The sequence below is a fragment of the Oncorhynchus tshawytscha genome, linkage group LG29, assembly GCF_018296145.1.
Source record: "Oncorhynchus tshawytscha isolate Ot180627B linkage group LG29, Otsh_v2.0, whole genome shotgun sequence".
NCBI classification, from domain to species: Eukaryota; Metazoa; Chordata; class Actinopteri; order Salmoniformes; family Salmonidae; genus Oncorhynchus; species Oncorhynchus tshawytscha.
Window position 1 is genome coordinate 12,246,101 of NC_056457.1, and position 18,074 is coordinate 12,264,174.

Here is an 18,074-nt window from a genome sequence, read left to right on the forward strand (position 1 = left end):
GTTCCACAAACCGAGACTATTGATTTTAGTGACACCTGGGTCCCTACCTGGCGTAAAGTGTAAGAACTCACCGCGCTTGAATGTAGATGGGAAACATCTTGGCCTCTGTGACTGAGTGGCAGAGTGATGTTGAGAGTGGGACAGGGACACAGAGTGGTCACGTTATGGAGCATCTGATTCAAGGGCCTACCAACCATGTGCTGCATATTAGCTCAATTGAATTATAGATAGACACAAGAGGAAAAGGGAGCATTTGCCTTCCCTACGATCCTGCAAAACAAACCATACATTGATATCTACAGGCTTCAGAGAAAGGAGGGCAAAAGGGAGGTCGAATGAACATTTACTAACTTTTTATTTGGTTCACATGGAGACAAATGGGAATGAAATCCCACACACATGTTGTCTATTTATACATCATATTCATTTTTTAACCAGATATTGTCAAACAAACAGATAAGGGGTTTCCGATCTGCAACAACAATTTAACAGAGTCGGGGGCCTGTAAAAAGGTCACAGATCACATAATTAGCTAGTTAACACAATTAGAAGCCAATTAGAAAAATAGGGCTGCACAATATGTGGCCACACATCAAGAGGTCAACGTGTCATGTGATAGGCCTAATGTGTACTCTCTTTATGTACCCTATTGCATTGTCAGGTATGTCATCCTGGAACAATTAATTACACAAATTCCAAAGTTTTATTAAGACGGTATACTGTATACGTAATATAGTATTTCTTTCTGATTCAAAAAGAAGAATAAAGCCAGCGAAAGAGTAGAAATACTTCACCATTGCATAAGCTGATAGTTTCCCTTCCTATGCAATGTGATGCATCCTCTAACTAACATGCAGCGTCATTGTCTAGCTCACCCCCATATAAATTTACTTCATTGCTTAGACACAAAGAAACTGATAAAGTGAAAGATACACTGCTACCTGGACCAGCCTCCAACTCATCAGATTACACTAGCCTGAATCCTCAGCATCCATTGCATTACTATCTAGTCAAAACACCTGTCCCTCATCTCTACACCTCCTCCTCCAGAGTTTTCCTCCGGTGGTGCAGCTGCAGTTCCCCTCTTGGTCAGCGGGGGGTAGATATGAGCTGGTAACGGCGCGGCATGTTACCGAAGCTGCTAGCCTCTGGGCTGAGGTCAATGCTGTCAGGTCCTCCAGGGGTGGAGAAGGAGAAACGCTGCAGCAGAGACACCAGGAAAAGAAAGATCTCCATACGAGCCAGAGATTCCCCCACACAGGCACGCTTACCTGCAGAGAACGCTAAGAAAGCAGGGTTCTTCTGGAAGTTTCCGCTCATATCTAGGAAGTGATTGGGGTTGAAGGTTGTTGGCGTGGCCCAGTGGTCCTTGTCTCGCAGAACAGAGTGCAGCATGGGAAGGATCACGGTGCCCTGAGGGATAGTGTACCCTCTGAATGAGATATTCTTGGTAGCGTAGTGTGGGAGGTTGAGCGGGACGAGGTCCAGGAATCGATGCACCTCGTGGATGACTGCGTCGGTGAAGGGGAGAGACTTCCTGTCCTCCACTCGAGGGACGCGGTGTCGACCAATCACTGTGTCGATCTCCTGCTGCACGTGCTCTTGTATGTCAGGGTATTTGATGAGAAGCACGAGGGCGTATATGATAGTGGTGCTGGTGGTCTCTGTTCCTGCCAGGAAGAGGTTTAACACTGTGGACACCAGGTTCCCATAATGGAACTCAGAGGAGGACACATCCTTCTCCTGGTTGAGTCTGGTGAGGAAACAGTCTATGAAGTCTCTAGGGATGCCTGGGTCCATGGTCTCCTGGTGCTCGTGGATCTTCTTCATCACAAAGCCTCTCAGCTCGTCCACCTGGCTGAACATGACATGCTGCCGACCAGGCAGGCGTTCCATCAGCCAGGGGAAGATGTTGTAGAGCTGTCCCCAGGCGGTGCTTCCAAAGCGCAGTAAGTTCGTGAGGATGTTGAGCAAGCGCAAGAATTTGTCGTCCTCGTAGCCGAAGCGCTGGCCAAACACCAGGGAGCAGATGACGTTGGACACGGTTCGACTCAAGAAGGGCTGGGGGTCAAAGGGCATGGCTTTAGTGCCGTCCAGACTGTCTATGAGGTATTGGCTCTCCTCCTGTATCCACTCCTCCATCCTCTTACGGCCCATCCCAAAGTCTCTTAGCGTGGTCAGGGTGAAACGACGCAGCTGGCGCCAACGCTCCCCATTACTGATGACCAGGCCATATCCCTTGGTAGCTCGGACCAGGAAGGGGATGGGAGCTCGTCCTGTGAAGTCCTCAGCCTGGTCCACCAGAGCCTCCTTGACCGCCTCGTACCCCACCAGCACCACGGCCCGCTGGGGCCCCAGATACACTGTCATCACTGGCCCATAAGCACCACTCCACTTGACGAAGCTCTTGTAGGGGGCATGTTTGTCCATCTGAAGCAGGTTGCCTATCAGCGGCAGGCCGCGTGGTCCGGGAGGTAGACGGATGTGTCTCTTCCTCCTCAGCATGAACAAACACAGAAGAACCAACACCAGGCCTCCCAACATCACTGTACTACATATCTCCATTACTCCGGCCTGCAAAACAAACAACGTCTCTTGTTCTTGTTGTTCTTTTTCTTTCTTCTTCTTTTTTTTTTAACCCACCTCTCTTTAGTGTTTACCTTCTTTCTGTGCAACAGTGTCTGTCTGTCTATGTTGCCTGCCTGACTGTTTGTGTGAGTGTCTGTGCGTGTGTTGCAAATGTTTGCTGAGATAAGGGGTTGTGTTGATAATTCTCTGGGACAGAGTTGAACAACAGATCAGTGGTTGGCTGCTGACATTACGTGAATGCACCTTGCACCCATGTAAATGAAGCAAATTAAAACCCAAGGAGTGGAAAGGACTCATATCTTATACTGTGTCCGTCGAGGTTTAAAACAAAATCATAAAAAAATGATGAAATACAAGAAATACAAAAGACAACCATAAAAACTGAGGAAGATGTACACGACAATACTCAACAAGACAAGCGCAAACACAAACAATAGGCCTACTGTATAATTACTATATAAGCAATGCCATGTGATCTATCAATTATAAATAAAGCAGACATGGAACGTTTAATTCTAATTCATATTATTCAATGATAATTGTGTGGACTTTCTCAATAATAGGCTTACTGAGCTTCCAGAACACTCCTTATTGCTCAGAATCTCTTTCTGGTTTGTAGTCAACTTTCGATGATAAATTGGTGCCTAACAAATTGTAAACAGGTTGGGCGTTAGAGATCATATTTTATCTTGCAGAAGTATTGTGTTATAAGCTGAGGGAATATGGCCTTTGAGGTCACCCAAGATCATTTGTGGGTTAATATGTAGTTTGATGGAATGATGGGAAAGCCACTCTTGAACCTTTAAGAAAAATAGAACCGCTGTCGGACAGTACCAAAAAATATGCATTAGGCCTATGTCCTCTTCTTCACTACAGAACCTGCATTTTGACTTTGTTGACAGTATTTTGTGGGAACTCACATATGTGGGAACTCTGGAAGAGCTGAGCACTTGTTGAGCTATGCTGAGCACTTGTTGGCTGCTTGTCCTTCACTCTGCGGTCCGACTCATCCCAAACCATCTTAATTGGGTTGAGGTCTGGTGATTGTGGAGGCCAGATCATCTGATGCAGAACTCCATCACGCTCATTCTTGGTCAAATAACCCTTACACAGCCTGGAGGTGTGCTGGGTCATTGTCCTGTGAAAAACAAATTATAGTCCCACTAAGCACAAACCAGATGGTTTGGCGTATCACTGCAGAATGCTGTGGTAGCCATGCTGGTTAAGTGTGCCTTGAATTCTAAATAAACCACTGACAGTGTCACCAGCAAAGCACCCCCACACAATCACACCTCCATGCTTCATGGTGGGAACCACACATGCAGAGATCATCCGTTCACCTACTCTGCGTCTCACAAAGACACGGTGGTTGGAACCAACAATTGCACATTTTTGTCTCATCAGACCAAAGGACAGATTTTCACCAGTCTAATGTCTATTGCTCGTGTTTCATGGCCCAAGCAAGTCTCTTCTTCTTATTGGTGGCCTTTAGTAATGGTTTCTTTGTAGCAATTCGACCATGAAGGCATGATTCACGCAGTCTCCTCTAAACAGTTGATGTTGAGATGTGTCTGTTATTTGAACTGTAAAGCATTTATTTGGGCTGCAATTTCTGAGGCTGGTAACTAATTAACTTATCCTATGCAGCAGAGGTAAGTCTGGGTCTTCCTTTCCTGAGGCGGTCCTCATGAGAGTCTGTTTCATCATAGCGCTTTATGGTTTTTACGACTGCACTTGAATAAACGTTCAAAGTTGACACTCTTGACATTTTCCGCATTGACTGACCTTCATGTCTTAAAGTAATGGATTGTTGTTTCTCTTTGCTTATTTGAGCTGTTCTTGCCTCATGAAGCTGGTTGAGAGAATGCCAAGAGTGTGCAAAGTTGTCAAGGCAAAGGGTGGCTACTTTGAAGAATCTCAAATATATTTAGATTTATAAAAAAAATACAAATAAATGGTTACTACATGATTCCATATGTGTTATTTCATAGTTGTGATGTCTTCACTATTATTCTATAATGGAGAAAATAGTAAAAAATTAAGAAAAACCCTTGATTGAGTAATGTCCAAACTTTTGAATGGTACTGTATATATATTATGTAAGCTGCACTGCAATTCAGTTTTACTGTAAACTGGCAAAGTGCTCCGTTGTGGCACATGTATTTGTGTAAATAAAACCTAGCTATCTAATATGCAAATATCTGAATGTAAGGTGATTGCCATTCCTTAAGGGCCACAACAATAGCGATGATGACCCTGTGGGTGTAAACTCTGTAGAATGGCCCATTTTAGTGATGAGGCACTGAATAAGGTATTGGTGTTGTACAGCAGAGCGTGGGAGAAGGGGAAACTACCAGGCAGCTGGCAGTAGTGGTACCAATCTGGAAGCCAGGGAAGGACCGTATGAGGCCAATAGCTTTAACATGACATGTATGTAAGATTATTGAACATATGATTCCAGAGAGGCTAACTTACTTCCTGGAGAGCAGGGGGCTAGTATCGCCACATCAGAGTGGGTTCAGGAAGGGGAGGGGATCAATTGACCCAGTGCTCTGCTTAGAAGCAGAGGTCAGGAAGGCTCAGGTGAACAAGGAGACTGTTGTAGCTGTCTTTTTTGATGTGGAGAAGCCATATGATATGATGTGGAAGGAGGGGTTGCTAATCAAGTTTGATATTATGGCGGTAGGAGGAAGAACGTACAACTGGATGAAGGACTTCCTGTTTGGAAGGTCTATCCAGGTGAGGGTGGGGAAGTCTCTATCAGGCAGCTAGCTACCTGGTGGATAACGCAGGGGAGCGTGATTAGTCCTCTGTTGTTCTCAATCATGATCAATGATGTTTACTCTCAGGTTTGGCCGGATATTGGGAGGTCGTTATATGCAGATGATGGGGCCATATGGAATAGGGAAAGAAATGTGCCTTACATAGTCAGGAAAATAAAGGAAGCAATTGATGAGGTAGAGCGGTGGGCATTAATGTGTGGATTCAGGTATTCTGTAGAGAAAACTCAGACAGTGTTCTTAACTAGGAGGAAGGTGGGAGATGAGGTACACTTGAGGTCATATGGTAGAAACTTGGATAACGTGGGGGCCTTCAGGTTACTTGGGGTGTACTTTGACACGAGGCAGACCTGGGCAGAACACATTGAGAGAGTGGTGGGAAAAGGTAAGAAGGTGCTAAATGTGATGCGCTGTCTGACAGGGAAAGAGTGGGGGGCTGGGCGTACCTCACTGAGGACCATGTATGCTTTAGTTTTTTTTAGGGGTTGGATCAGCTTTAATATTGCAAATAGATTGTGGCTTCTATCAATGTAATTGTCTGCATGATTTCCAATCCCCCATATATGTATTTTTGAAATATATACAGTATATTAGGAGCAGGTATGTTGCATTGATCTGATCTGTAATAGACTATGGCAGTATAGCGTATGGTTCAGCAGCCCAGACCTCATCAATATGAAGTGGGGCATTTCGGACCACCCAAATGTCTGCGCTACAGGTGGAGATGGGTATGTGCTATTTTAGATTTGGAGACGACAGCTGGAGATTAATTATTGGGTCATCCTACAGGGACACGGGGTGTCTCATCCTGCGAAAGGGATTTTAAAGACAAGAGCAAGGACAAACACAAGCTTTGGGTAGGTGATACCCAGGCGAGGGAGATGGGAGGGAGATTGGTCCAAAGATAGCTATTCCTGTGAACACACCATGGCTACTCCCGCCTCCAGTTGTTGATCTAGAAGTGTTGGAGAGACTACAGAAATATAGGGACAGTGTTGATCCTTCTGATTGGTTTAAGAGACATCTGGATACTGTGCATCAGGATTTTATATATATATATAAATTTTATATATATAGATTTTATATATATATATAAAATCCTGATGCACAGTATCCAGATGTCTCTTAAACCAACCAACCCTATATATATATATATGCAAAAGTATGTGGACACCCCTTCAAATTAGTGGATTCGGCTATTTCAGTCACACCTGTTGCTGACAGGTGTAGACAATCGAGCACATAGTCATGCAATCTCCATAGACAAACATTTGCAGTAGAATGGCCTTACTGAAGAGCTCAGTTACTTTCAACATGGCACCACCTTTCCAACAAGTCAGTTTGTCAAATTTCTGCCCTGCCCCGGTCAACTGTAAGTGCTGTTATTGTGAAGTGGAAACGTCTAGGAGCAACATCGGCTCAGCCGCAAAGTTGTAGGTCACACAATTTCACAGAACAGGGTTGCAGGGTGCTGAAGCTTGTAGTGCGTACAAATCGTCTGCCCTCAGTTGCAATACTCATTACCGAGTTCTGAACTGCCTCTGGAAGCAACGTCAGCACAAGAACTGTTTGTCGGGAGATTCATGAAATGGGTTTCCATGGCCGAGCAGCTACATACAAGCCTAAGATCACCAATGTGTAATGCCAAGCGACGGCTGGAGTGGTGCTACTGCTATTGGACTTTTGAGCAGTGGAAACGGGTTCTCTGGAGTGATGAATAAAGGTTCACCATCTGGGAGTCCGATGGACGAATCTGGGTTTGGTGGATGCCAGGAGAACGCTACCTGCCCCAATGCATAGTACCAACTGTAAAGTTTGGTGGAGGAGGAATAATGGTCTGGGGCTGTTTTTCATGGTTCGGACTAGGCCCCTTAGTTCCAGTGAAGGGAAATCTTAATGCTACAGCATACAATGACATTCTAGATTATTCTGTGCTTCCAACATTGTGGCAAAAGTTTGGGGAAGGCCATTCCCTGTTTCAGCATGACAATGCCCCTGTGCACAAAGTGAGGTCCATACAGAAGTGGTTTGTCGGAGATCAGTGTGGAAGAACTTGATTGGCCACAGAGCCTTGACCTCAACCCAATCGAACATATTTGGGATGAATTGGAACACCAACTGCGAGCCAGGCCTAATCGCCCAACATCAGTGCCCAACCTCACTAATGCTCCCTACAGCAAAGTTCCAGCATCTAGTAGAAAGTCTTCCCAGAAGAGTGGAGGCTGTTATAGTAGCAGAGGGAAGACCGACTCCATATTCATGCCCATGATTTTGGAATGAGATGTTTGACGAGCAGGTGTCCACATTCTTTAGGTCAAGTGTTTGCAGTCCTTTAGCTCACGTAGCAGACAAGACCTGCTTCATGACGTATGGCAGGGTTAGACAGATGGGTATACAGACACGATTTTCTTGGGTCCTAGCCCATGTGGAGGTGGAGGGGAACGAGGCATTTAATGTACTGGCTAAACAAGTACTTAGTAGTGGGGATGTTGATGTTGTAGTTTCAATGAGCAAGGCTGAGGCAAAATGCCTGATATGGACAGTGGTGGTGCAGCCATGGCAGAAGCAGTGGAATAGAGATACTAAGGGCAGGTATTTATTTAAAGTATAGAGGACAGTTGGGGAGGGGAGGACGGCAGGAAGAGACAGAAAAGAGGAGGCTATTTTTACAAGATTAAGGGTGAGACACAGCCGTTTGAATAATAAGACTTTAAATGTGATAGGAAAGCATCCAACAGGAAAGTGTGATTATTGCCAGGAAACAGAGACAGTGGAGCATGGACTGATACAGTGTGGACAGTATGAGTGTGAAAAAGAGAGGCTGAGATCCAGTATGAGGGAGAAGGGGCTACAGGAAATTCGTTTAAATATTCTACTGAGTAGAACGTCATTAGATACAGTCTCAAATATTTTGTTATCTTTTTTAAAGAGAAACAGGCAGGTAGGATTTAGATTATCCGTCTCTGGCTCACACTCCAGTACAGTAGGTTGCGGTAATGCACTATAACGTTGGATACCAACCGCTGATAAACACCATAGAAGAAGAAGAAGAAGAAGAAGAAGAAGAAGAAGAAGAAGAAAAAAAAGAAGGTCCCCATGGTTACCAAAGCAATTACTCTATTCGGTATCCAATAATCTCCACTGAATAGCGGAGCTCGCTGATAATGTTATTAGATTATCTTCTCAGATATCACTATAAATAAATACATATAAATCGTACTGTACCTGTTAGTTTGTGCATTGTGGCCTAGCCAGTTAACCTACAATTTAGCAGTTAAGGAGTCGGGTGTTTGCTGGCAACAATGGTAAGTACATTAGCCAAATGTTAGCATGAAGCTTGCTAGCTAGTTATAGTAGCCGCTGTAAACGAACGTTACTAGTAACGTTTAACGTTAGCCACATAGAACAAGGAGCAGTTACTAGTCACCTCCTTTCAACGTGTGTTTGTAAAACAACTTTTATAAACAATGGCAACACTAGTATTTTTATTTCACCTTTATTTAACCAGGTAGGCAAATTGAGAACAAGTCCTCATTTACAATTGCGACCTGGCCAAGATAAAGCAAAGCAGTTCGACACATACAACAACACAGAGTTACACATGGAATAAACAAAACAGTCAATATTACAGTAGAAAAATAAGTCTATATACAATGTGAGCAAATGAGGTGAGATAAGGGAGGTAAAGGCAACAAAAAAAAGGCCATGGTGGCGAAGTAAATACAATATAGCAAGTGTAAAACACTGGAATGGTAGATTTGCAGTGGAAGAATGTGCAAGGTAGAGAGAAATAATAGGGTGCAAAGGAGCTAAATAAATACAGTAGGGGGAGAGGTAGTTGTTTGGGCTAAATTATAGATGGGCTATGTACATGTGCAGTAATCTGTGAGCTGCTCTGACAGCTGGTGCTTAAAGCAAGTGAGGGAGAGTGTTTCCAGTTTCAGAGATTTTTGTAGTTCGTTCCAGTCATTGGCAGCAGAGAACTGGAAGGAGAGGCGGCCAAAGGAAGAATTGGTTTTGAGGGTGACCAGAGAGATATACCTGCTGGAGCGCATGCTACAGGTGGGTGCTGCTATGGTGACCAGTGAGCTGCGATAAGAGGGGACTTTACCTAGCAGGGTCTTGTAGATGACATGGAGCCAGTGGGTTTGGCGACGAGTATGAAGCGAGGGCCAGCTAACGGGAGCGTACAGGTCGCAGTGGTGGGTAGTATATGGGGCTTTGGTGACAAAACGGATTGCACTGTGATAGACAGCATCCAATTTATTGAGTAGTGTATTGGAGGCATTTTTTTTAAATGACATCGCCGAAGTCGAGGATCGGTAGGATGGTCAGTTTTACAAGGGTATGTTTGGCAGCATGAGTGAAGGATGCTTTGTGTCACGGTTTACCTCTGTTGAAGGAAAGGCGGACCAAAACGCGGCGTGGTTTGTGTTCATCCCCAAATCATAGAAAAACCAACATAGACTGCCCACCCAACTCACGCCCTGACCATACTAAATAAATACAAAACAAAGGAAATAAAGGTCAGAACGTGACACTTTGTTGCGAAATAGGAAGCCAATTCTAGATTTAACTTTGGATTGGAGATGTGAGTCTGGAAGGAGAGTTTGCAGTCTAACCAGACACCTAGGTATTTGTAGTTGTCCACATATTCTAAGTCAGAACCGTCCAGAGTAGTGATGTTGGACGGGCGGGCTGGCAGGTGCAGGCAGCGATCGGTTGAAGAGCATGCATTTAATTTGACTTGTATTTAAGAGCAATTGGAGGCCACGGAAGGAGAGTTGTATGGCATTGAAGCTCGTCTGGAGGGTTGTTAACACAGTGTCCAAAGAAGGGCCAAAAGTATACAGAATGGTGTCGTCTGCGTAGAGGTGGATCAGAGACTCACCAGCAGCAAGAGCGACATCATTGATGTATACAGAGAAGAGAGTATGTTGCACTGAGCCTTGTTATTGGAAAACCACACCAGTGTCCGACTTTCAGCTGTCGTATATAGCGTTACACCTACCCCGACTTCATGCATTCACTCTCGTCTACAGTCGGTTGATTTCGCCTTACCACTCAAACGATCCCAGTATCTTTGGCTAAACTATGATATGGACAGTTTGCTGATGTGGATTTAGCAAGGGATGTAGCTTTACCTTGCGTCTAGTACTACACTAACCACTGCAATCGATGCGATCTACTGCACGGATAGTTAGCTAACGTTAGCTAGTTTAGTAGCTAACGAAGTGCTGAATACGAATTCAAATCGTTAACTTTAACTAGCTAGCCAACAACTAGGCTTGCCAGCTGCCTAGCTAGAAGTTACACGGTATGACGTTTCCATGACAACGCAGCGCTCTTTACTGGTTAGCTAGCCATCCACATCATAGCTTAGTGACTGCAGCCAGATAACCTTGCAGTACTGTACATTTATTGAATAGCAGGACCGCCCCATTGCCTTATTCGATGTCGTGCTTGAGACAATAACTAGGCAGTTATAACGTTAGCTAAGGAACTAGTCTATAGTTGATCAATCAAGAGGGCCACTGCCATTGATTAGACAGTCTTCTAGCTAACATTACTTACCTGCAGATTCACTGACATCCATCCCTGTTCCTCCTTGTCTCTCCTTGAAGGCTGAGTTTGGTTTCAATGAACACCATCAGAATGAGGCAATCAACTACATGCTGCATGCTCCAAGAGGGCCATCAGACTCAAGACCATTGACTCCTGCTTTGAGGACCTCAAAGACAGCAGGTGTTGTGTCACAAACAATACCCTACATTTTATCACAGCTAGCCAACAATGTTGGTCGGAGGAATGCATGTCCTGTCTTTTTAGGACTGCTTTTTATGGTATTTGTGAATATGTTATTGGGAAAACAAGTTATTATATTCTAGGCTAGTGGACGAGACCTTCACGGTGGACGAGGTGCGGGACATGCTGCACGGGCCTAAGCTAGTGGTGCGAGGAGAGGTGGAGACTGAGCTCGTCAACACGGCCCACACCAACATGCTGCTGCTCCGGCAGCTCTTCTCTCAGGCCGAGAAGTTCTACCTTCGTCTGCAGACTGACATCTCGGAGCTGGAGAACAGGTGGGCTGTGGAGTGGCTGGGAAGAGGGCTGTGAGGATGGGTGGGATGGCTTGGAGGTGGATTGTGGGGATGAGGGGTGGCTGTGAGGGCAGGCTGAGGCCTACTTTGAAATTTCCAACAGATGGAAGTACATGATGGCAGTAGGTAGGTAGTACTGAGAATTAGGCAGTGTGGGAAGGTTTATGGGAGTTCAAGGGTTAAGAGGGTGAAACTCAGGTGGGAAGCAACCTTTTAACCCCAACATGCCTCTGTGTGTGTGTGTGTGTGTGTGTGTGTGTGTGTGTGTGTGTGTGTGTGTGTGTGTAGCCTGTCAGTAGAGTCACTTATTATGTACACGAGTTTGAGCAGTGAGCACCCCCATACTCAAAGCAGAAGCCGCTTCCTTCAGTGTTTTTCATGTACGCTGTGTATGTAAGGCACTGAGGTCATTGCTGAGCCACTCATTCTTATGTGAATGGTACCCTGCTTTTCCATTTCTGTGGTTTCCTACTGTCACTGATATGTAGCCAGATGCAACCACAGCTTGTGTGACCTGTGTGGGTGGAGTAGTTCACATGATACAATACCGAGGTATGGTTTGATGTCGCTTGCCTTGCCTGGCGTATATTGTCAGGAAGTTTGCTTTTCTCCACATGCAGTGTAGTGAATGTTTTGAAAGTTAACATGTACATTTCTTTATTTTGGCAGCTAATTTTGTCCAAATGAATGCCATGAAGAACATGTAAATGGACTAGGCTGAGTGGAGACGAAGCAAAATGTGTAGAAAAAAACTGCCAATTAAAGGTCTGTTGCATCCAGGGTTACTAAGCATGGCTGCCAAGAATGTCTTACAGGAGTGCTTAATAACAAGCCTGGACACAGAAGGATGTGGGAATGTTCTCTACTGTTAAAAACAGCTATATCTCATGGGGAGGGGTTGTCACATTTTTACTTTGCCCCTCGAGGGCATACTGACACGGTGCCAAAAAACGTATTAGCGCATTCCCTTTCATCACGCTGAATTTACCACAGGATCATTCATCATGGTGCCTCAGACCAGAGGTGCTAAAGATACAACAGGGAACAATGCAGCGTGGCCAAAGTCAGCCGGGTCAGCAGTGAAACGTTGGCAACTAGCTGGTCGCGCAATTCATCTCAATTGTTCCCTTTCCGAAATCTAAACTCTGATTTTTTTAGGGCTTTTGGAGTAATTACGTAATGGATTGTCAGGTAACGGTTTCCCGTACTCCGCTCCCTCTTTTCCACACCAGTAAGATCAAATGGGAGGATGAGGCTGAGGACTTTTCCCTCACACTCACTCCCCCACTCTCTGGGTAGATCTGAACTTGTTACTGGGGCCCAGGAACATGACACTGAAATTTATAGCATGGCTTTGTGATGTGGGGTACAATTCGAGGCCCATGGGCTGTGTTAATGTGTCTTTTAGAGGTGGAGTGGAAAGCCATTCCTTTTACAGTCCCAACTTTTTGATATAAAAAGTTGGCAGTCCATCAGCACGGTAGAAATCTGTGGTTACATAAATTGATAGAGAGATCATTTTTGTACTTTACAGACACGACTTTGCTTTTCCTATAATGTGCCTGTGAATATCAAATCAAATTGTATTAGTTACATGCGCCGAATACAACAGGTGTGGTAGACCTTAGTGAAATGCTAACTTAACAGCCCCTAACCAACAATGCAGTTTAAAAAAAAATACAGATAAGAAATCAAGTAATTAAAGAGCAGCAGTAAAATAACAATAGCGAGACTATATACAGGGGGGTACCGGTACAGAGTCAATGTGCGGGGGAACCGGTTAGTTAGTTGAGGTAATATGTACATGTAGGTAGAGTTATTAAAGTGACTATGCGTAGATGATAACAACAGAGAGTAGCAGCGGTGTAAAGGGGGGGATGAGTGTGAGGGAGCTTCAACTCCATTTGACCTTTATTATTGACACCAGTCAAACAAAAACAAAACATTTAAAAAAAAACAAGTCCAGGGCTTATGTCGAGTGTTTTTGTAGTACGCCTACATTCATGTGATAAGATAACCAAGCCCTTGAAAGTGTTCCGTAGGCCTCAATCCTGTGTGGCTGTTAGCAGGGCGTCAGAAGCAGGGAATACGCCCCTAGTAGCCACAGATCTACGTGCGTTCTGCAGCTTTTTCAAACCACATATGCAGTAAGCGTGTAGAGAGGTGCTTTGTTCACCACAAACATTTAGTGTTAAACTGTCTTCAGGAGGACAACAAGTGTGTTTTTCTTTCTCTTAAAGCTATGGAACTGTCAGTTGGCTGCTCCCCTATACTTGACGTCAAATGTTTTGCAATATGTTATACATCTCTTTCATAAAGATACATGTAGCTGTTATAGGCCAACGAGTCAGTACACTGACACTCACTGTATGGTATCAAACAGTCTGACGTTACTCTGCGTTGTTTGTATCCCACATGGGGTTCCGTGTGGCTCAGTTGGTAGAGCATGGTGTTTGCAATGCCACGGTTGTGGGTTCAATTCCCATTGGGGAGCGGTATAGAAAATGCATGTCCTCACTACTGTAAGACGCTTTGGATAAGATCATCTGCTTAATGATGACAAAAGGAAACTATAAATATGTAAATTAGACATTTAGCACGTTCTCTCCCCTTTTTTTTGTTTTCATTCTCTACAGAGAGTTGTTAGAACAAGTGGCTGAGTTTGAGAAGACTGAATTTAAAAACCAAAATAAGGTGACTGTTAACTAAAGCCCAACCACCTAGACTTTTATGCAACCATTTGCCCTTTAAAGTAAAAAATACATTTGACATGTTTATTCATACTTGTTAAGCTGAATTATTACACTTACGATTCAAATGCTTTGTATTTAATGTATCACAATTGGAAACGGCAGACCACACGATGTGACTATAGAAAATCAACTATTTTTAGTCACCAGCCCTCTGATAGGATCATCTCTTCTAGCTCTTCACACCCTCCCCATGCAACACATTTCTAGCACTTCAGGCTTGTCGAGGTGTGGTTTTTCACTTGAGTCTGAACAACAATTCACCAACAACAACTCATACGTTCCACTTAGTTTATAAGTTCATGTTTTAAGTCAATGTCCAAAGTCATTGACCGCTTAAATCACCCATCGAAAATAAGCTTGAATGTATGACGTGTTTATTCACACTGGTTAAGCTGAGTTATTGCCCTTACATTAAATACGCAGCACTTGAATCGTATCACACTTGGAAACTGCAGACCACACGATGTGACCATAGAAAAATAACAACGTGGTCATCAGCCCTCTGATAGTAGCATCTCTTCTATCATTTCACACCCACCCACCCCATGCAAAACATTTCTACGAAGTCCTCACTTCAGGCTTGTCGAGGTGTGGTTTTCACTTGAGGCCGAACAACAATTCACCAACAACAACTTATGTGTTTCACTTTGTTTTTAAGTCCATGTTATCAAGGTCGTTGACGGCTGGAATCATGAATTGATGCCATTCATTGATGTGGGAGCAGGTGCTCTACTTCACTTCATTGTATAGTACTACTGATATTGAGTACTGCATTGTTGGGAAAGAGCTTGCAAGAAAGGCATTTCACTCTACTTATGCTTGGGAAAATGTCATTTGAAACTTGAAAACTTGCCTTGCTTTCTTACCCAAACTAACCAGGAAATTAGCAAGCCCAAGTTATCACCACTGAATGAAGGTATCTGAACTTCTCAACAAGGTAAAGGACTCGACTCTCCTGTGGTAATATAGAGTTAGCAGAATTAACACCAGGTCATTGTATGAGACTCATGCGTAACTGTTACATTACATTGGTTTTTCATCAGGAGATATCCAGGTTACAAGAGGAAAAGGATCAACTCAAGGGCAGGCTCCTAACTATGGAAACCCTGGTATTTAAATCCATTACTTGTGTTTCTGATTTAGGACATTCTTACTTAAATGCACTCTACTTCTTGTAACTTTTGACGTCATATTTTGTGCTCATGTTTCCACCTAACCTACACCTGACCTTGCTAATTGAATGATCAATGTTGGAATCACTTTTAGGAAGTAGCTTGCAGTATACCGATTGTGTTTCAGGCCATGGGTGCGTTGGATGAGAAGACGAAGGCGGAGAGGGCTCTCAAAGACCTACAGAAGGTCCAGGGGGAACAGAAGGTACTCTAGCACCGTAAGGGTTAACAATATAAATATAACTAAATGGGCCAAAAGAACATAAGATGACTGTTGCAGTTGACTTTTCACTCAGTCATATTTCCTGTTTCCTTCCTGTTTTGATTTGTGCATTGTAGTATTTTTTTTTTCCTTTTAAATAAGTTGACCCCATGCTGGCCTTGTGTTTAGGATGTGTTGAACCTTTAGTCGTTCTTTTTTTCTGAACAATTACTATTATTTTGTTTGCTTTCATGGAAATCAACTGGTATGTATCAATCCGACACTATGCTTTGTGTGTTGAATACATGTCCATCTAAGTGTGCATCCCAAATGGTTCCCTATTCACATAGGGCTCTGGTCAAAAGTAGTGCACTGTATAGGGTAGAAGGGTCCATTTGGGACGTAGCCTAAAAGTGCACCCACTAAAGTGCTTTGTTTCTTTCCCCAAGATGGCCACCCGTTCTCAGGAGATCACTAGTCTTGAGGACACGGTGGCAGCGCTGCCTCTCAGAGAGACCTGCAGGACAACCTGGTCTCTGCCAAACACGACCTGCTCAGGGTACAAGAACAGCTGGCCCTAGCAGAGAAGGTACGTCCCTCAACCCCATACTGGAACCTGGTGCCTTTCACAGAAATCATGCATTGATGGCAAACAATGCAAGGTTGGGTGAACTTGGGTGAAGTGTCTGAAGTAAGCATTTGGCTCAAGAGCTATGGACCCAATTATATCAGCTATATTTGCCAATAAGAGGTTCATGCAACCCTGTTGTGTGTTTTTGTGTGCATAGGAGCTGGATAGGAAGTTCCAGCAGACATCTGCCTACCGCAACATGAAGGAGATTCTCACCAAGAGGAAAAAGCATATCAAGGACACCAGGAAACGCCTTTCAAAGTGAGTCAGTTGATTATCATAAGAAATTATCATGAATGATAGACAGACAGATTGACTAATTCATCTTCTGCTGAATGTTGATTATGTTTGCAGTTCCTGTCTAACAACCTTTTTCGCTAACATTTCCAATATTTAATTTCCAGATACGAGTCCGATGAATGAACCCTTTGCCTCACACGACAAGACACAAAATAGGAGGTTAAAGCGCATGACAAGAAGGTGGAAATGGCCCAAATCCAGGGATTGCCACGGTGGAAAATGTTTTGACCCATTCATCATTTATTCTACCCCACTGCAGGAGTAGGCGGTTTGGAATTAAAAGTGCACTTGAGAATATCACAGTTCACCTGTAGTTCAGAACCTTCTAGAAGAATCGTATCATCTCGCTGATCCAGCAGATTTTGTAGTCAATAGGTTTAGGAGAGGATTGTGGGAGATTTAAGGGTTGGGGGCTAATCGACAGAGCCTCCTATGGTCAGTCTCACTGGGAGAAGAGCCTTGAATGTCTCTGTCCCTTTGCTTCTCTATTCTGTCCCATGGAGTCCTATCTAGGTAGCTGAAGTTTTGTATGTAGTAGTAGGTTTTCCTCACTGCACTATGCAAGTACTTTCAAGTCCTTGACTCACTGTCTAAAAAGGAGGCCTTCTGAATAAGGGAGATATGCCTGAAGCTTTGCAGCCACCTATATCTGTCTGATGGTGATGTGTAATTTTTTCCATGATACCAACTCGTGAATTATTGTCTCTTCTCAAGACAGTACATTCTTTTTCATCTATTTCTTTGCACATGTAGCTAAGGCATGATGCAACATCTATCTATATGTATTCAGATGGTGTAATTCAGAGCTCCATGAATAGAGTCACGGCTAATGGTACATATTATGCAGCATAGCATATGCAGCATAGCATAACATTAAAACATATCTTGAGGGAAGTTAGTGAGGGAAATGTTTACATAGTATGATTTGACATGTTTTAATTTTCTTACCATCTATCCTGTTTTAGCATATCAAATAATTATTGGAAAGATCAGAGGTTGGACCTTAGCGAATGCAAAAAAAATATTTATGGAATATAAGCGCTACACTGACTGTACAAAACATTAGGAACACCTTCCTAATATTACGTTGTAACCCCTTTTGCCCTCAGAACAGACTCAGTTCGTCAGGGCATGGACTCTACAAGGTGTCGAAAGCGTTCCACAGGGATGCTGGCCCATGTTGAGTCCAATGCGTCCCACAGTTGTGTCAAGTTGGCTGGATGTCCTTTGGGTGGTGGACCCTTCTTGATACACATGAGACTGTTGAGCATGAAAAACCCAGCAGCATTGCATTTCTTGACACACTCAAACCAGTGCACCTGGCACCTACTACCATACCCTGTTCAAAGTAACTTACATTTTTACAAAACACACGTTTAACGGCAACAAAACAAACGGAATAGAGAAGCTTCGGCACTGACGGTTGAACACATCCTCATTCACGTCTCCATCACAACCCCCTTTTGCGCAGCTGATGCTGGCTATTTAATTGGGAATTAAAGGGAAAGCGCCCTATTGGAAGGAGCTGCACTGAGACGGTTCAGAA

The 18,074-nt window shown here is 43.9% G+C and overlaps 1 protein-coding gene and 1 pseudogene across 1 annotated transcript; one reads left to right on the plus strand and one right to left on the minus strand.

Moving 5' to 3' along the window:
• Nucleotides 1–336: 336 nt before the first annotated feature.
• On the minus strand, nt 337–2,744 carry LOC112227924 (cytochrome P450 2F3). Its single transcript, XM_024392927.2, has one exon. The coding sequence runs from the start codon at nt 2,563–2,565 to the stop codon at nt 1,090–1,092; it is 1,476 nt and encodes a 491-aa protein (XP_024248695.1). The 5' UTR covers nt 2,566–2,744; the 3' UTR covers nt 337–1,089.
• Nucleotides 2,745–5,265: 2,521 nt separating this feature from the next.
• Nucleotides 5,266–17,639, plus strand: LOC112227584 (annotated as a pseudogene).
• The last annotated feature ends 435 nt before the right edge of the window (nt 17,640–18,074 follow it).